This window comes from Microtus oregoni, unplaced genomic scaffold, assembly GCF_018167655.1.
Source record: "Microtus oregoni isolate MIOR12 unplaced genomic scaffold, Mior012 000005F_ref0000423, whole genome shotgun sequence".
NCBI lineage: Eukaryota > Metazoa > Chordata > Mammalia > Rodentia > Cricetidae > Microtus > Microtus oregoni.
Window position 1 is genome coordinate 31,051,744 of NW_024543064.1, and position 19,875 is coordinate 31,071,618.

General features: G+C 53.1%; 1 protein-coding gene across 6 annotated transcripts in view; it reads right to left on the minus strand.

Annotated features, from left to right (window-relative positions):
* Positions 1-12,806: 12,806 nt before the first annotated feature.
* Positions 12,807-19,875, minus strand: part of Hivep3 (HIVEP zinc finger 3) — a 420,584-nt gene continuing 413,515 nt past the window's right edge. For 5 of the 6 annotated variants that reach the window (XM_041651423.1, XM_041651424.1, XM_041651427.1 and 2 more), the window contains 2 exons: positions 17,876-18,795; positions 12,807-17,049 (listed from right to left, as the gene is read on the minus strand). In XM_041651423.1, the coding sequence (XP_041507357.1) occupies positions 16,273-17,049; positions 17,876-18,795 (1,697 nt within the window). In that variant the 3' untranslated portion in view covers positions 12,807-16,272. The remainder of the gene's footprint in view (positions 17,050-17,875; positions 18,796-19,875) is intronic. The other variant, XM_041651429.1, reaches the window with a different exon arrangement.

Sequence of the window (19,875 nt, forward strand, 5' to 3'; positions counted from 1 at the left end):
GGGCCGAGGGAGGGCTTGTTTTCCTCAGACTGACCAAAAAGCAACCACTTTTCCTGAGACTTCCTCAGCCTGAGTCAACCAGGAGTTGAGGCTGCTTCTGAGTTCATCACCGCTGAGCTGCCCAGCCTTGGAATCCAGGCCCCAGGCACAAGGGAGGTCCAGAATAAAGACTTGGTGATAATGACAGCTCTGTGGGAAGCTGTGCCCGCGTGCTAAGCACTTTCCTTGCCTTCATTCATTTGATCTTCTAAATAGCCCCAGGAAGTGGACAGGGTGTGGCCTGGGACTGAAGTTCAGAGAGGCTGTCAGTTGCCTGGGGTCACACAGCCTGGAATGGCAGGGGAGGGAGGCTCTCAGGCCCAGAGGCCGAGGTCCCGTACTGAGGTAGTGAACAAGTTTACCTGGTGGTCTCTGGGATTTGGGGGAAGAGACCCCAAAGGCATAAGCACTCACCTGTGACAATGTGAGTGGCCTGGGAATGAAGGCACCCAGCTCCAAGACCAGTATCGTGCCTGGCCCAACGTCAGCCAGAAGAAAGAGCGATAGGAATCAGGGGTTCGGAGGGGCAGGCAGCGCCTCTGTCTAGGAGCTCTGGGGACTTTCCTGCACATAGGACAGTTGAACAGGGCTACAACGTCTGCAGAGATGGCATCTCTAGTGGTTTCAGAGTGGCATGGGGCATCGTAGGAAAGGAGTGGACCCGTTCACGGCATTCGGTAGAGAGAGAGAGAGAGAGAGAGAGAGAGAGAGAGAGAGAGGAGAGAGCAGGCTCCTAGGGGCTGGGACATTGAGTCTGAGCCTATCTTTTCCGCAGTCAAGTCGGAGTGGGAGGGTTAGGGTCTTCCTTGGGCTTCCAGAAGGGCCCCAGGTAGATGACCACGTAGCTTGGGAAGAGTGGCGCAGGTTATCTCCATACCTAGAACAAAGTTGGTCTCTGATGGACTCAGTCCCGAGCTCCAGGCAGGAGACTTTCTCTTTCGGTGCACGCATGTGAGTTTGGGTATATGTGTGCTAAGGCACATGTGTGGAGGTCAAAGGACACTTCCAGGGGTCAGGCTCTTCTTGACCCTGTTGAAGCAGGGTCTGATTGCTTCTGCTGCTTTGAGTACTCAGACCAGTTGGACTTTGAGCTTTCTAGTCAATTCCCTGGTTTTGCCTCCCATCTCCAAGCAGGAGTGCTGGGGTTATAGACTCAGGACGCATATCTGCCTTCTTTATGTGGGTTCTGGGCTCAAACTTAGGCCCTGTGACCTGCCTGGTTAGCTTTTGCTTGCAGAATCCCCTCCCTGCCCCTTCCCCCATCTCCTGAGAGATAGTCCAGGATATCCAAATCAAACCCTATGACCTCAGTTTCCAGCTCTTACTGGGGTAGAACACATACCCTCTCACCAAGTCCTATCCTCCTGACCCTTGCCTGAAAAGAGAAGCGAGCTTAACTCAGTTTATCTCTGTGGCTCAATACAGGACTATCATGTAGCTCAGGGGACCAAGGTTTATTGAACCAAGGTTTTGTTTTGTTTTTTTCTTCCAAATAGTGCTCATTTTTTGCTTGCATTTTCCCCAACAACCTCTGGAGGGCGCCCTGCGGCTGGCAGCTATGGGTTAGGGAACAGGGCTTAGGAACGCAAAGTGAGGGACAGGTGGAATACTCGTGGACTCTTCAACTCCTACAGGGGAGAGAAGGAGCCTGCTTTATGGTCCAGAGGACATAAACTAAGCCCGAAAACTTACAACCAAGGCGCCAGTCCTGGCTCTGTTGCTCCATGCCTCAGTTTCCCCTGCTGAAAGTATCTTACACAGGGAGGAAAAGCGCATACCAGGTCCTTGCAGCCTTGCCCGGGTGGGGGATGGGAGTGCTTATCTGCACGGAGAAACCGAAGCTTCATGAGTCTCCCTCAGAGGCTCACCTGCTGCCACCCTCGCATTCCGGGTCACAGAGCCCACGCTGTCATTTCCCTCCGATGTGCTTGTTGGGAAACCTCGTGCCGGGGGCGCGAAGCGGTCCTGCTACTGTGGCTTTCCGAGTAGGCGGTGGTTGTGGTGCTTGGCCCGCCTTCGCCTCGCCACCAATTTTGGGCAAAGCGGCCGGTGGCGCGCTACGTGACGGCTGTGAGTCAGCGCATAGGAATGTGGAGGACGCTTTGTTCCCAGCTCACCAGCGGACGAACGTGCTGGGGCCCGGGCGCGGTGGGCCTGACATCACCGTGTGGCTGCACCGCAGCCACGTGCGCCCTGATCAGGGCCGCCAGCCTGGAGCTGGAACCTCTGAGGTCTCTGGAGGCCCAGCCCCCCGGGACGCCTCTTTGTACCCAATCCCTAAATGGTGTAGACAACTCAGGTCTCCGTATGAATCACCGGGAAGCCATCCCTTGCCCTCCATCCTTGCCCTGCATCTCTGTAATCCTTCCAGTGGCCCAGAGGAGGTGATCTGGGGTCTATGGGACATGCTCACAGAGAGGCTGGTCTGGGAGAAGGAAGCAGGGATGAAACCTTCCCTAGCCCTGTCTCCAGTTTGATTGTTTTCCCTTCCTGGGCCTGGGCTTGTCCTGCAGGCAAATGAGGTGACCTGGCTATTTTGCCCTCCCCCAGAATCATGTATTAGGTAAAAGATGCAGGGCCTTGAGAAGTATGTGAACTACAGATGGCCACATGGAGAGTCCTAGGTCAAGCCTGGGTCTTTCTAAATGCATACCATCTGATGACAGAGCAACCCTGTGTGGTAGAAACTGTGCTTGGTGGCTATTGAGGCCCAGAGACAGGAAGCCTAAGCCACACTAGTTCCGGCATCACAGTTAGCAACCCAGGGCCCTTTGGGCTCCTTCTCTCCGTTGGATGTAGACTCTTCTTTGGACTGGAATGTCACAGGGATCCCCCAGATGGATGCATACTGCCCAAGTTTTATCCCTGGCAAACTGAGTGGGAGTCCTGAGTCTCCAGTGGGGGTTGTTCTGAGACGGAGCAGTAATACCAAGTCAGCCCCTTCAGCCCCCGTCATCACTTGCCTCAGATTTTACAGAGAGAAGTTTTGCCTTGCCCATCCCTGCATCCTTGAGGGCAGAAACCAGATGGTTTCAGGACAGGCAGGGTGGCCCTGGGCTGTAGCAGAGGCTTTCTGGATGGGACATTGCTCCTTTATACTCTGGCCCTGCTTTCACCCCCATGCTCCCTAACACCAGGGCATACTGCCTTAAAGCTGGCTGGAGACCCCAGGGCCTCAGTTGGCCTGTGGGCCTTTGCAGGAGGTGGGTTTTGTTACTCTGTGTCAGGGACTCTCCTGTTGAGCAGGTCTTCATGGGGACCTCACCAGCTGAGAACCCTAAAGCTCTACTGGGGCTGTTCCAAAATCCTGGTGCTTTATACTTGAATTCTTTGGTTTCTGTTCCTCTCAGACTGTGTGTTCTGTAAGGAGGAGGTGGAGAAAACTGTTCCCCTTAGCCTATTGTGGTATGTGTGTGTGTGTGTGTGGTGTGTGTTCAGTTTTAGAGACAGGGTCTCATTAGCCCAGGCTGGTCTCAGACTTACAATCCTCCTGCTTCAGCCTCCTGAGATTAAAGGCAGAACACCCAGGTTGTCCTTTTTAAAAGTAATTAGGTTAATTAATTAATTTATAGGCAGGGTTGCATGTGCCTCAAACTAGGATCTAGCTTGCTATATAGCCAAGGATGGCCTTGAACTTCTGAGCATCCTGCTTCCACCTCCTGAGTGGAATTACAGGCCTCTGCTCCTGGTAAATGCAACATTAGGAATTAATCTCAGGGATTTGTGCACAGCAGGCAAGCACTCTCCCAACTGAACTACATCCCCAGCCTTGTTCACCAGTTCCTTCCTTCTTCCTTCTTTCCTTCCCTCCTTTCTCCTGTTTTGATATTCTATTGTGGCCTCCCTCCATCCTCAGCCGACCCCCCAATGATGGGTACTGACCAAATAAGCCGAAGCTTTGGTTGATTCTCAGTCTGGTATCTCCCCTGTATGGTCTTACACATGGGTGCACCCTGGGAAGGCTGATGGATGCCGAAGAGGTCTGCGTAGGTCCCTATCGTCCTGGGATTTAGGACGGTGTCTTCTTCCTGTCAACCGCTGATGCCTCAGTTGCAGACCTCAAGGTGTGAGTCGCATGCGGAGGCAGAGGTTGCCAGTCCAGTGTAGGGTACACAGGGCTGGCCACTTCTGGGGCCTCTGCACCTCCACTGACTCATGCTTCCCTGCACTTCAAATTTAGTGTCCATTTTTTGGGAGCAGACTGCTCCCTTTTGTGAGCAGGTACAAGAGTCTCAGCACCAAGTCACTGCTGGCTCAACACCAGCCTCTGGCTTTAGCCTGCACCAGAGGGGTCCTAGTGACCACACCACCATCACCCTAGACATGCAGTGTTGTGTTGATGACGGTTGTCCTGCAGATCCCTGTGCTCACAGCTGTGCTCAGGGAGGATGTGGCATACGCTTCCTGCTCAGACCCAGCCACTACCACCCAGAGACGGAGACACAGCCAGTCAAAGAGAACCTGTAATGTGTTTCATGGAGAGGCTGATGGTCTCTGAACCCCTGTGAACTCCAAGACCCAGAAGCTCTAAGGACACGGGGTGACAGGTGAGACTAGAGCAAGTGTCTGCACGTGCCCCACCCCCTGCACAATTCTTAGCACTCGAGGGCCCCGCCTTAGCCTGGCACGCCTGCCTGGATTCCTGCCCACGTGGTTTCCCCTCAGCCTCTCCCTCACGTCCGCTGGCAGAGCATCCCTAGATGTCTGCATTCCTCTGTCATGAAGACGGCCACCTTGGGGCTGGGCCTGGCTAGGGCATCCATGCATGCTGTGGTAAGATGTGTGGGACACACCTGTAGGCACCTGCGTCTCTGTGCCCATGTATGGCTGTGCCCCTCTATGTTTATGTGTGTGCACTGGTGGGGAAGCTCACAGTGGACATAGACACTGTGTGGGTATGCATGAGTGTGCTTCATGGTGGGGGAGTCTCCATGCAGCATCCCACTGGCCTGGGGACAGACAACCTGGGCTTGTGCACCAGAATGCATGCATGCCTTCTGCACCAAAGGGTCCTTGCATGCGAAGGGCTGTGTACACAGCTTTCTGAGGCTTAGTTTATAGCCACTGGAGGAAGCTGGAGGAATGACAAGAGGTCAGGATGAGGTCGAATATGGAAAAATAATTTGCTTAGTTGGGCTGGATGCTGCCTACAACTTCTCCCCCCTCCTTTAGCCTTCACACTAGTCCCAGAACGTAGAAAAGGAGAAGGTTCCTTCTATTCAAGGCCCAGAGAGGGCCAGTTACTTAGCCATGGTCACCTGGTCTGTAAGTGGTAGAGTTTGAGTTCAAATCTCTGCTTGCCTGATTCTAGAGGCTGTCCGTCAGGATGGAGAGGAGGGGACTTGAAGGGCCTAGACAGGACCTATGTACAGGGTCATGCCAGTGTCCAGAAGAGCGGTCTCAGAGCTGCACCTGCGTGGGCTGGGAAATAAAAAAGTATGTAACAGTTTACATATGCTGGGCCTTGGAGTGAGGTGCTCTTTGTATGTAGTAATTTATCTAACCTCTAATAACCATGCTGCTATTAAGTTATTATTATCCTACTATGTAATATTTATTATATAATAATATATAATAATGATAATTATTAGTAGTCTGTTCTCAGTTTAGAGATGAGGAAACTGAGGCACAGATAATGTCAAAGAAGTTTCCCAAAGTCCCACAGCTGAGAAGTGAAAGAGGTGGAGCCTCACATTCTGTGATTGACTCCAGGGTCTGAGGACACAACCCCTCCTCACATTGCTGTAACTGGCATCTTCTCATTCAGGAGACCCAAGCCTCATCCCTGATGGTGGAGTGGTATTCCATGCCATCCTACATGGAGGCCCAAGAAAGCTGAGGGATGACCATACTGGTCACCTACCCCACAGAAGGGGAAACTCGCAGCTAGTAAGCCCCATTCTTTCCAGGCTGTAGTTTCTGCTCCATGTCCAGAGAGAGCAGATAGGAAGGGCTATCCCCAAGTTGCCAGGTAGGAAGTCCTGGAAGGGGGCGGGGCAGGCTTGGCAGTTGGCACAGAGTAGGCAGGCTGCTGAGGGTGAGGCTGGGACAGGGCCGAAGTCGAGGCTCAGGAGCCGGTTTTCCCAGGCTGTGTCTGAGTAATCCTGTGTCTATATTTATCTCCTCTTTTCTTGGGTGAGCAAACAGAGCTTGATGCCAGGCAGGTCTGCCACCCCCACCGGTGCCAGCATGTTTCTCTCACCTGTCAGTGGCCCTTCACAGAACCACAGCACTGGCCCTGAGCATAGCCTGGCCCATGGAGGACTTATAAGGATGCTAAACCCTGCAGCTTCTGTGAGAAATCTCATAGTCTGTGCTGATCAGGGATGCTCCAAACTGGGTGGTTGTGGTTGTGGTTGTGACCATGACAATAACCGAGGTGGCACTGGTGCGGGGTGGGCAGGAGGGGCTGTGAAAGATCTGCCCTGCTTAGGAACTAGGGGTTTCTCCTCCATATTAGCTTTCAGTCCTGCCTTCACACTGGTCTACATGGAACCAGACTGCTTCTCTCGGGATCTGAATTCAGAGGACAAGGTTGGAGGGCTCAGAGGTCTAGGTCTACGTTCTGAGGTCGCATGATGACACTCTGGTCCGGAGTAAAGAGCTGCTCTGTGACTCAGTTTCCTTGATTGTCAATGCCGTGCTTCCACAAATCTTCCATGTGTGTGTTTGCACATATGCATGGTTTATGTGTGTAGATGTTTCTGTATGATGTGTGCACATACATACGCACATGTGCACACATACACACGGAATCCAGAGGCTGACATCAGGTGTCTTCCTCAGTCACTCTTCACCTATGTTTTGAGAGAGGGTCTTAGAATCTTCACATCAGATAGACTGGTAGTCTAGAGAGTCCCAGATATCCTTCTGTCTTCAGAGTTCTGGCATTACAGGCATGCTCTGCCATGCCTGGCTTCTTCTATGGATTCTGGGGACCCAAACCCAGGCGCCCATGCTTATGTGGCAGGAACTTCACCGACTGGGCCATCTCCCCAAGCCCCCTTTCCACAGATATTGTAAGCACCAAATTAGAGTTGATGGGAGGGAATCTGCTGAGAAGGGACTGTCAGGTTAACTTCCTAGCCTCAGATCCACAAGAGTGACAATGGATGCACACAAGTCACCAAGGGGAAGGATGTAGGATGGACGTATGGGCCACATATATTGTGAGACAACATGTGGACATTAATGTGCACCCCTGATTCTGCGAGGGACATGTAGCCTTAGGATGAAATGGTTGAGAAAACACTACAAGGTATGAAGGCCACACACCTTGCTAAAGCCCATTCCAAGAGCAGAGGGGGCAAGGCAGCAGCCAGGTCAAAGGGATGGCAGCAGACACTCTCGGCAGGGATGATGCAGCCTGAATTGGGTCCTGGCCCCCATCATCTAGACCTCATCCAGGTGTCCCCATGACCAATTAAGCTCCTTCCCTGACTCTGGTCCCTGCCCTGATGGTGCCATATCCCTGACCTTGGAGAGCCCTCCTAGGTCTGGTGCACGTGCGCCGAAGCCCTGCCTGCTCCCAAGCTGGATTAGGTAGAATCGGAGGACGTGCCGGGCTGGCAGGCTCAGGGGTGGGGCGGGTGCCGGCACACCGGAGCTGCCCTATGCCTGATCGGGACTGGGTTGCAACCAGGCCTTGTATGGCTCTGCCAGAGTAGTTCGGCAGCGGCACCCATTGGCTGAGCTGGCACTCCCAGCCAGGGCTGCTCGGGCCCCAAACCACGGGTAACCAGAGCTGCCGGGAGCTGGTGGATTAGCATGCCCGCCTGCCCGCCTGCCCTCCACTAGAGCTGCTCTTTTCCTTTCCTAAAAAGGCAGAGCTGGGCATAAGAGTCGGGTAGTAGCACTGGGGCCTGGGGTAGGGTGGGGTGGTTCAGGTGGATCTGTGGAGGTCCCTATGGGAATCCTAGCCCTGGCCTCAGGCCAGGCTCTTCCCGGCTCTGGACATCCAGTTTGTCATCAGGAAGAGGAAATTGGCACTGTATCTTCTTAAAGTGGATGAGGTCAGGATGGGAGTGTGGGATATGTGGCCTGGGGTCCCCTAGTCCAGTGAAAGGCTCAGCTACAAAGGCCCAGACTCTCCACAGACAATAGTCAAGTATGGAGATCATGTATCAGAGTCCAGGCTCTCTTCTGTGTAAAAGGTGACCGTGCAATGTGTCCTTCTCCCAGGGACTCAGATTCCCAGTGCTGATTTCCACACAAACGAAGCCCCAGGCTTCAGGGTCCTTAGACACTTGTTCCTGTTGCCTTCCATCCTTCGGTTTTTTCACTTCCATCCAGGCTGGCCCAGCCTCCTGAGGCTATCCTGCCTGTGGTGTCCGGTCCCCTAAACTCTTTAGAACAGACTATGGTCCCCAGAGTCTGAGCCCAGAATGGGTATGGTCTTAGGAATGAGCGCAAGATCTCCCAGTCCTGTGGACTTCACCCAGCCCTGGCTGAGGACCCAGATGAGCTTGGCCAAAATGTCAGAAGAACTCGGCCATTGCTCTCCTGGGATGCTGGGACAGATGGGACAGGATTGCGGCCTATCACGTGTGAGAATGTGATCTCAGGCACTACCTTCGTCTGTAACAAGCCCGCATTCTGCCCTAGTCGCTTCTTGGAGGGGAAGGGCGCATGACCCCTGCAAAACCTGGACCCCCGGTGTCTGGTTTGGCATGGAGCCAGCGGTAGTCAGGCGACAGCAGTGGTGGATATGGAATTCCCACACCTACTCCTTGATAGAATGGCTACTGGACTCTAAGCAGAGGCAGTCGCGCAGTCTGACACCAGGCACCACCCTGGAGCCAGAGGGGGACTGGAAGGTGGGAGGGGAGCTTGGGTTCCCTAGCAGGCCGCCCTGGAGCCAGTCATAGCAAGAGGACCTCACCACGTAGCCCAGGCTGACTTCCAACTTGAGCTCTGCCTGTCTAGGCCTCGTGAGTGTCGGGATTACCCGCATGTGACAGTATACTTGGGGGACCTGGGGGAGGGGAGCTTTAACCTCACCGTCACTACCTTTGGCTGTTTTCTTCTCGAAGAATGGTACCTGAACTCACCATGCTGGGTAGTCATCAGGGCTACAATGTGTGAAGGTTTGGAAACAGTGCCTGGTGCATCTTCTCCTGGAGCTGGGGAAGGCTCCTCTTCCCTGTTATCTTGGATACACATCCCTGACTCTGTATCATGTTCTCTGCCCCCATTTTCTGTCCTTCCCTTAGGGTGTCCTCCCTAGGATCCATTATTTATTCCTTATCCCCGACAGGCTGTGATTTCAGCACGGGTACCTTCTCTGTTTCAGGCCATTTCCCGCTCCTGCAAGAGTGTAACTCCTCTGAGGGCGACACCATTGTCCCTGCCTCCTTCCCACCCCATCGTGAACCTCTGCTTATTCGGCCCAGTTCTGACATGTCCTAACCTTGCATGAAGCAGAAGCTGCTTCCTAATGTCCTTGTTCCCTTCCATAAGACCCTGCTGTGTGGCTGGCTCGGGCCAGTGATGGGAATAGAAGGGCCATGTTTGAGTCACTTCTGTGTCATGTGATGGACACCTGACACCAGTTAAGAGATGAAAGGGTTATTTTTGGCTCACAGGGTCAGTGGGCTCAGGCCATTGTGTCTGGGAGGGCGTGATTGAATAGTGCACTTCACACCGTGGGCCGGAAGGCAGTATAAAGGGGACTTCCAGACCTTACCCAGCATCCTCACCCCCCCTCCTCATTCTGCCTGGACCATGGGATGATACTTATATTCAGCGTGGGTCTTTCTCTTTCAGTGACCCTTCACTAGAAACATCTCACAGACACACCCAGGACGTTCCACGCCAGTCTCCCAGCTGATTCTAAATCAGGCAAGTTGATAATGAAGACAGACTCTCTTTTCTTCTGCTTCTCAGGATCATGGGAAGTCAGGAGCGGAGCTGCCATCAGCCTGGGTCTCCCAAGTAATTGGGGTGAGCAGGATTCCTCTGCTGGGGCCCCCTGAATGTACAGTAGGGGAGGAAGGGGCTCTTGCTGCCTCCGGTCACCAGGTGCCAGGCCTGCTTGAACAGCAGCATAGGGGAGGCTGCCCTGAAGATTGATGCAACCTGGCTCCCAGACCCGACTCCATCTCAACCCTGCCATCGTTAGAGATGATCCTCTCTTGCTCCCTGCACCACCTGCCTGCTACAGACACCGCATTCTGACCTCTGTCTCTTCAACAGCTGTGGTCCACAGGTCTCATTCACTGTGGTCCCTGAAATAGCAGCTTAAGTCTCCACATTCAAATGGCTATTGTGGATCATGGCTTTTGTCTGGTTAGGTTCTCTCTCTCTTTCTCTCTGTCTTTCTTTCTAAACTTGACACATGCTAGAATCATGTAGGAAGAGAGACTCTCAAGAAAATGCCTACATTAGACTGTCCTGCAGTCAATAAGGCTGGATGTAGGGGGGCAGTCTGGCCCACTGTGAGCAGTGGGACACTTGGGCAGGTGGTATAGAGAAGCAGCTGAGCAAGCTGTGGGGAACAGGACAGTAAGCAACCCTCTCCCAGGGCCTCTGCTTCAGTTCTGGTCTCTGGGTTCCTGCCCTGACTTGCTTCACAGTGGACTACAAGTTATAGAGATGAAATAATCCCTTCCTCTCCACGGTGCCTTCGGTCGTGGTGGTGTTTATCACAGTAGCAGAAGGCAGGCCACTTCCCTCCGCAGCTGATGGCCCAGGCCTCACCTCTTTTCTCACACACCAATCTCCCCACTCCCCACCCACTGTCACCCTCTGCTGTGGGTTGGCAGAAGCCACGCTTGGGAGACTTCTGGCACCTATAGTCTGGCTGCTGACTGCTGTTAGAGAAACCAACAGCAGAGCAGACAGTGACCACAGCTCTCCGGACTTGCAAGACACCTTCCTTCTTTCCTGGAGATTTTCTCTCACTGCCCTCAGGGCTCACTCAGGTCCTCTCAGGACTCTTTCACTTCATCTTCAACTTCTTCCCGTGCTTCTACTCCATTGACAGAGAAAATCCCTCACAGGAACAGTGTGCCATCACTGAGATGAGCTATCTTCTTCCACGTTTTTGGACTCCCAAGCCTCCTTCTCCTACCCCTTGGCTTCTCTTATTCCACCAGCCACAATGTTCAACAAGCAACTGTTCTCACAGCTTTTCTGCTACTGTCCAGCGGCCTGTGCCCAGGTACATGACAAAGTGTCTCTTCCCATCTTTGCCTCGATGGTTCTTCAATACCCACCCTGCCCACCTTTGGCCATTCGGCTCTCAGTGTGTCTGCAGAGGGCTAGCCACATGCCAGGAATGGTGCAGGTCCATCTTTTCCATACTTCAGCATTGATCCCCTTTGCCCAAATAAAGCCACCCTTTCAGGTCCTTAGTGCCAAACTCTAGTTAGCACCTTGTCCCCAGGGCCTGCTGCTTGGCTCACAGACCTGCCTTCCCTTCCTTGCAGTCACAGGGCCTCTATTGAAAGCTTTCCTGATCCTCTGACCTCCTGTGGACTGGAGCCTTTGCTCTGAGCCGCTGCTGATGCTGAGCCTGTTTCGGAGTGCTGCCCACAGCCTGATCTGACGGAAGCTCTCTGAAGGTGGCCCTATCTCTTGATCGTCACAGCACCCATCACTGGCAGCCCTCACTGGCACTCGATGTTGAATGCAGAAGACGGGAAACCATGTGTTTTTGCCACCCCAGCTATCCCAGGACTGTTTTTAAGCCTGTGCATAAACTGTCGAGGGCTTGCTGTGTTCAGGGTATCCGTGTCTTCCCTGCATGCGCATCGTATTTAATCTTCACAATGACCCTTCCTTCAGACTTAGGACATTACCTCTGGTTACAGATGAGCAAACAGGCACAGAGAGGTCAGATGGCCTTCCCAAGATCACACGGGCAATCAGTGGCTGTGTCAGGATCCAGATTCAGGTTCCATCCTATCGCTGGCTCAACAGTGGCTCTCAAATATTGTCATATATGATAATTCCTGAATTTCTGGGAGTTCCCTTATTTGGAACAAGGGTCTTAGCAGCACAGAGGTATGGAGGAGTCAAGATATTGGATGTGTCTAAAAGTCAGGAGTACCATGACTTACCTGCAGCTGCCAGAGGTCAAGAGAGGCCAAGAATGCTGTCTCCTCAGAGCCTGCAGAAGGACCAACTGGGCAACACCCAGATCTCAGACATCTCCCAAGTTCTAGCCAGGGCCATTCTGCTTAGCTTCAAAGATCAATGAGAATGGACATGTTCAAGGTGGTATGGCCATAGACGAAGATTCCAGACACCTGTACTCCAGGACTGTTGGGGAGTCCATTTCTGTTGTTTAAAGCCAGCTGACAATTTGCTCTGGTGACTGTAGGGATGAATTCAGGCTTCATGGTGAACTGACACCAACCCCATAGTGATCGACAGGCCCGGAAGTGAGGGTAATGAAGTCCCAGGCTATGACCGTGACCTAGTCATTTCCCTTCTATGGGGCTGATTGCTTTGTAATAAAATGAGTGCTTAGGACATCCGGTGTTCCCCTAACCTTGATATTCTGTAGTCCTCAAGAAAAGCCACGATAGGGCTGGAGAGATGGCTCAGTGGTTAAGAGGGCTTGCTGCTCTTCCAGAGGACCTGAGCTAGTTTCCCAGCATCCACACTGGATAGCTCACTTTAACTCCAGCTTCAGGGAATCGGATACCTGCTTCTGACTTTTGGGGGTACCCCTTCCACATAGGACATACTCCAACAGACACATAAATAAAAATAAAGTTAAACAAGAGGAAGAGAAAAGCCATGAGCCAAGCCAACAAGGCTCTGTTGGGAATTTTCAAATTTATTCCAACGTGCTATTTTTTTTTTAAAAATATCTTCAGGCTGAACACTCAGCCCAAGCTGTAATAAAGGCAATTATTATACTTGTAAAAACATCTCATTCACAGTACAGATGGGATTTACAAGGGTCACACACACCAATACTGAGCGATTCTTTGCTTTTGTACAATGGACTCTGTGCTTTAGACCTGTATGGATTTCTTTTTTGAGTTTTTTTTTTGTCTATGTTTTTGTTTTTCTTTTGCACTGATGAATACCATACTGACAATTGCAAGATACAAGTGTAGAAACTGGAGTTTAAATAAACCACAGGCAAAACCACCCCTCTCCAAGTGCGGTTGCTGTACATAGCTACAGTTCGAGTTTTGGAATGTATTGCCATTTAGGAACGTGGAAACTCTCTATGGACGATTTCGCATACGGAATGCATACACCTTTTCAGAAAACAAAGGCAAAGATTTATCTTACAGACCGTGAGTATCTTACATTTGCCTACAAGGTTCCCTTTCTTCCCGACCACCACATTCAGGAAAGTGATCAGTAGTGCCCAAGTGGTTTTCAAATGCCAAGCAGACAGGGACCACAACACGGAAGCAAATTTGGCGGCACTTTGGGAACTTTCTTAGGTGACATGGCAGAGCAGATGGGTCTCCCAGGACTTCACCTGGAAGAGTCAGCTGGAGCAAGAACTAGAAGGAGACTTCAGCTCAGACATATTCCTTCTTCCTAGTCTGGGCCAGGGGGGAGTGAGCGATGCCTAGAGGAAGCTGGGAGCCAATGCTCTTCAGAGGTTTCCCCATAGAGCAGGTCAGACTGTGTGTCTGGAAAATAGGCAGCTATCCCTGTCAGAACCTCTGGAGGGTCTTGGTGGCTGGGAGCAGAGTGTCACCTACTATGGGGGGTAGGAAGAGGTTGGTACTCTGATGTGAGACTGCCCTGTAACGGGCATCTAGGAGTCAGGCCTCAGGGACAGGGGGCCTGGAACTACCACCCATAGAGGACAGGATTTGACTAGAGACCTCCCCAGCTGTCACAGGTTAAGTATCAATGGCCATCTTGTTCTGGTGAGTGTCAGCGGACCCCACACAGGTGTCTGAACTAGACTGTCATCACTGACAATAGCGTCACAGGCAGGCTGCAAGTCAGAAGTGGCCGGCTGTGGGCAAGGAGCCTGGATCGTATTCCTGGAGAGGTTTTCAAGAGGGAGGAGGTGTGTGCAGGCTGGGGCCGTGTGCTTGGGGGGTGGTGGAGAGAGTTTGAGAGAGAGAGAGTTCAGAGATGCTGTGTCTGGGAGTGGCATTCATTGCAGCCCTCTGGGCATCTGTGTGGGGCACTGGCGCCCAGACTAGAGTCTGTGTATTCTATCCCCATCACCCACAGGCAAGCCTCCAGTTCCTAGCCTTTGTTATAGCCCATTTCCCTGAGTCAGCTGGGCCCAGTAACTGTGGGGACTCTCCATTGTGTGGCCACACAGTGTCGGTCACTAGACTGCCAAGGAAGAGGAACAAGAGATAAGGGAGTGGGGGGGGGGTGGGAGAGTAACTCCCAGGAGATTTTGGGCGAGAGTGAATTGGAGAGAGGTGGGTATCTCAAGGTCGGGAGCTAGCCTGCAGTCTGTGGCCGGGAGAGCTTGCCTAGGAAGCCGTCTAGCCTGGGTGGAGATGATGCCCTTTGTCCAACTCCTCACCTCAGCCCTTAGTTAGGGCCGAGGGGCAGAAGGAAGGAAGGCTGGGACTTCCAGCTTGGGCTGACCAGAACTCAGGCTTCTACCTCTTCCTCTCAAAGTGTCTCAGCCTTGGCTTGATAGCCTCTCCCAGGTGTGCAGGAGACTTACAGTGCCAAGCATCTGGAGGCTGACAGTCTGATACCCATGACCCCCTGTGGCACAGCATACAGCACGAGAGGCCCTGATCTATGGACTCTTGAGTGTTGAGGACAAACCAGGTGATTGGTCTTGGCACTGGGCCTGTGGCTAGCTGATCTGCCCATCCAGCAAGGGACACACACACACACACACACACACACGGGAACGAACTGGAGGGAGGGAGGCTCATAGCCTTGTCGACTCTGTCTTCTCTAACAGCCCCAGCAGTTCAGCCCTCCCATGAGCCTTCAGCCGTACTCCCTGTCTGACAGTGACAACAGTCTCCAGCATGGATGGAACATACTTTATGACTTGGGGACAAGGCTGAAGGAGGAGGCCTCCTCACCACGGTCCCTTTTCTCTGTCTTTTGGAGAAGGTAAACAAAAATTTATGTCAGGGTTTAGAAACAGTAACCATAGCTCCTATGCCACAGAGGACTTTGCCTTTTTCGTTTGTCCAACAGGTCAAGTTCTATATTTCAACCTGGGATTTAAATTTTTGGCCCTATTACTTTTTTTTTGCCTTGAGAACTGAAGAAAAATTCAAATGACTTAGGATAATTCAGAACTCTTCTAAGTCAAGAGAAGAGACTCTGAAGAGGCCAGAGGAAGAGCCAAACACCATCTTCGGTTTCTCTGTACGTGTCTATGTACTCATATGGAACCCAGTCATGGAGGAAGTGCCACGCTTCGTTCCTCGGGAACAGAGGTGAAACAGAATTCAAACCTCAGGCTCAGAACAGGCCTGGACTAGGTATTTCTAAACATCAAGGAACCAGCTTCTGGCCAGGCCCAGGAGGCAGGGACCTACAGGTGTGTGTGAGAAACCTGGGCCCCTGTATTCGTCTTGGGGGAAGGTAGAAGCGGGAAATGGGAGGTGAGGCCCACAGTCTACACTACGTTCCCCTCAGGCTACTATTCTGTACTGAGATGCTAGCAAAAGGTGACTTTTTGTCCTGATTCTTACAGAAAATAAAATAAGAAAAGATACTGTTTTTGGCCGGGCAGGGTGGGAAGTGGTGGGGTTGGCTCCTGCCTGTATTGGTATTCTGCCTTGGGGTTCTGGTCATTCTGCTGACAGATAGGAGTGGCTACTAGCTGGGTGTATACTTGGGAGTCTTAGGCATGTCTGCAGGAGTGCTTGCCTTTGGATTTATACTTTCCTCCCTCCCTTTCTCTCCCTCAGTGCAATGTAACTTCTCATGGGCTTGAGGTGGGGACAGCTGCCAGCGTGGAGTGTGGTAGTGGAGCTGAACAGGCCCCTCCTACAGTCTCATCCCCAAAGCACAAAGTAGTCACGGCCTCAAGCTCCTTATGGGTGTTTCTTTTTTGTTTTTCTTTTGTTGTTGTTTTTTTTAATGGATGTGTGTGATTTGTGTTGTTTCTTTTCTTTTCAAGCAACAAAAGGTCTAGAAAAAGGCACGGGTAACTGCGTGTGTGGAACAATACAATAGATGGGGCTGAGCAGGAGCCGTGAGGACAGATGGACAGAGAAGACGCCCATGGAAGCAAGGTAACTCCAGGAAGCTGGCTGGAAATGTCTGCTGCTGAACACTGGAAGCCAGATAAAGTGGCAGGAGAGGCTAGGTGCTTGGGGGACCTCTGTCTTTGGGCAGGAATTGAGGTGTTCGGGGCTCCCCACTACCTAAGGGCTCAGGGGAGCCTTGACGGGTCCTAGGTTCTCCAGAGAGGTTCCTGCTCCGGGCTGGGAAGTGAGTGGAGGACTCTGCCAGGCAGTCCGCGGAGCTGCTGCGGTCCAGTGGTGGGAAGCTGGAGGCCTTGCGGTTGGCCAGTGTGTGTGGCGACTCCAAGGGAGCACTCCAGGATGACGCTCCCTGGTGGCCCCGGGGCAGCTGTGGGGAGCAGGGGCTGTGCGTGCCCATGGGTTCTGCAGGGGCTTCAGCCCTCTGAGGTGCCCAATCAGGAGGTCTTCCTGGGCCTCTGCTGGTCCTTTCCTCCTCCAGCTCTGAAGAGAGTGTAAACTTGGAGACCTTGGCCACAGGGGACACGGATGCTGAAGCGCTCTCTGTGGGACTCCACCGGCTGCGCTCCTGGGCTTCTCGGGCCCCCGTTAGGTCACTGCCACCTCCTGAGAAGCCACTGACCCAGGCCGCACAGGCCGCTGGTAGCAGGGTGGGGTGGGCTCCTGGCCGGGCCTGTACCATCTGGATTCCACCAATCGGAATGAGGGGGCAGGGGACGCGGCTCAGGTGCTGGGAGTGCAGAGGCAGGTGACTGAAGAGGTTCTCCTCACTTCGGCTAGGGAGGTGGCCGTGGAAGTCATGAGGGGCAGAGAATGGTCGGGGGAAGAGAGGAACAGGGCCAGCTGAGCAGGATGGACTTCGAGACTCAGTCTTCTGCTGGGGTCAGAAAATAAGACAGAGGAAGGCAAGGGTTACACACTTGGCACATGCAGAACCGAGTTCCAGAGTCACAAAGGGCAGGTGGGTCTGAGATCAGAGTAAAGAGATGAGAGGGGCCAGGATCGGGACTCAGGAGCTTCCCACGGGCAACATGTTGGTCCCACATCTATAGAGGGGGCTCCACCTTCCACTACAGGAATTTTAATGGGATCCCAACACGAACAAGAAAGATGTTTTGGTCAGTGTTCCCCCAAAAGGGATGCTGTGGGTCACGACAACATGATGATAGGAATGTCAACAGGATAGTGTCAGCACGGGAAGGTGGGAGCCACGGTGGCAGGGTGTTGTGGGATAGACACTGTGAAGCATCAGGGTGGGGACAGTGTAGGAGACAGATGCCACCAGTGAGGGAGATGTGGTTGGACACAGAGGTGACAGAGGCAGGGCTGCTCTTAGCGACTATGCTGATGGTTTCACCGGGATGGTGAGGCCTGGGAAGTCCTTGAAGGGGATGATGGAGAAGACGATTTTCTTAAAGCTCCGCCATCTGCTCCAAGGACACAGTAGACAGGGAAGGGATGGATGGCTGAAGAATTATTACACAAGGCCACAATGCTCACTGGGGCTAGAAGCCAGAGCCCATGAGCTCCAGAGCCATGTTGGGGGTTTCTGAGGGTGCGTGGAGATGCAGTACGAGCCGGAACAGCGCAGATCCAAGATATTTGCTACATGACCTGGATCACCGGGCTGGCTCTGGATGTGACGCACAGAGGGTGTGAATGGGGAGCTCCCGACCCCCAGGAAGGCCATGATGAAGACTCACCCATACAGAGGTGCACATTTCAGGGCTTCTGCTGAGAAGTGTGTGAGGTAGAGGCACGGGCTGGAGGAGAGCCTGTGGACCTGGCCCCAAGCCCAGGCTACACTTGCCCACTGAGGGGCTGCAGGGCCCAGCCAGGGCCCACTTCCCTGGCAGCCCTGTCTGTGGTGATGACTCAGCCTGACCCAGAGACCATTTCCTGGTGGGTGAATATCTGGGGGCGCCTGTGTCTATGGCACTCTTGGGTCCAGGGGACAGAGGTGCCCAAGGGGGCACTTCTCTTCCTATGGGGTAGGGAGTGAGAGGAGACAGCTCCAGTCTTGGAGACCCACAAAGATGAGGGCCCATGTTCCTTCCTGGGCCCACCTGGGGGCCAGGTGTGCTCGTGACCGAGGCCTGTGCTTCTTGGGTCGGTGACCATCGCTGGGGAGATGAGTCATTTTTGCTGAGTGAATGTTTGCGAGTAAGTGAGGGGCGGCTGCCTGCTTCTTTGCTTGGGGACCACGGCCTCCTAGGGGACATAGCCTTGGAACTCAGAGCTGAGCTCATGTTGGTCTCCACTGGGGCCGGTCCCAGCCGGAGGAGGTCTGGGGTACCCCGGCTAGGTGCGGAACACCTGCTGGCTGTCAAGTGTGTGACTTCTGAGATGGAGCTGCCTTGCTGGACCTCGTCAGAAGTGGTAACTGGAGGCTGAGGGCCCTGAAGGGGTGAGGAGTCCTCCTGTAGTGTGGTTGGCAGGCAGGGCGGAGCTGCTTCTGAGGAGGGCCTGGACAGCTCATCCTGGCTCTCGTCCTCCTCCTCTTCCTCCTCTTCATCCAGGTCTGAGTCGGAGTCCGAGTCCTCCAGGTCTGAAAACTGATGTCCCTCCACAGCCTCGGAGCCCTCCTGCCCCTCGGAGTCCTGGAAGAGGTCATCACTGGTTCCTGAGGGGAGAACCGGGGGACTCAGGATTACAGCTGCTTCAGGTTAAGTTCATTTTCACTGCCTGCCAACTAGGCATAGTGCCACATGGCAGGCGACCAAGTGACAGAGAAGACAGAAGGATACTCTGTAAATAATAGCACACAGTGACCTCACACCTCAACGTGCAAGTTCAGTTCTGAAGCTTTACGTAAATTTGCGCAGTTCACCAAAGAATCCTGGGATCGCTGGGGAGGTCGTTCTAGTCTTACCTTCGTGTGGTGGATAAGGAAACTGAGGTAAGGCGATTAACTAAGCTGCCTAAGTAAGGCAGAAGCAGGGCCAGAACGCCACTGGAGCAAACAAGACCGTCTGCTCTCTTGTTTCCACCAGGAGCCAGTGATGAGGCTGTGACTTAGTCTCTTTTGTCAAATGAATACAGGCCTGGCGCATAGCAAGGGACCAAATTATTATAGTCCACTATGACCCCACTAATGATGGCATATGCCATTCTGAAATAGGGCATGCCGACTGGACCGAAAGACAGTCACAATCAGTTAAAATGCAAACTAGATGCCAATATGACCAGGCCGACCTACACAGCAGCTTTGGCAAATGGCAGAGTTTGGCCTCTGTGGGTAGCTGGACTAGGCAGGCCTCAGTCTACAGGGCAGGACTCACCCCTGCCATTTCTGCCCTGTGGACCACGTTGAATGATAGCTTCCGGGTCTTGTCTTTTATGGGGTCATGGCTTCCATCAATGGGGTTGAAGTCATGCCACTACTCATAATCTAGATGGAGATATCTCTGGAACAGGCAGCCCTCTGCACTCTGAGAGACTACTTGGAGAGTTTAGGTTCTGCTGGCCTGTCACTAGACTGCTGTGACATGACCAATGGGCTGGTGACAGGTGGACTACTAATGTGTCCACCAGCCCCACCAGTCATACACACCAATACTGCTTCTCCTCCTGTCCCGAGAAGGTAGACCCAGAACCCTGTGGCACTGGCCTTGCCTCTCCACCATGCTTACGGAGGGGCAGCTTTAGTGCGCTAGTACCTCAGGGGTCAGGTACCAAAGTGGATGATGTGAACATTCATTAG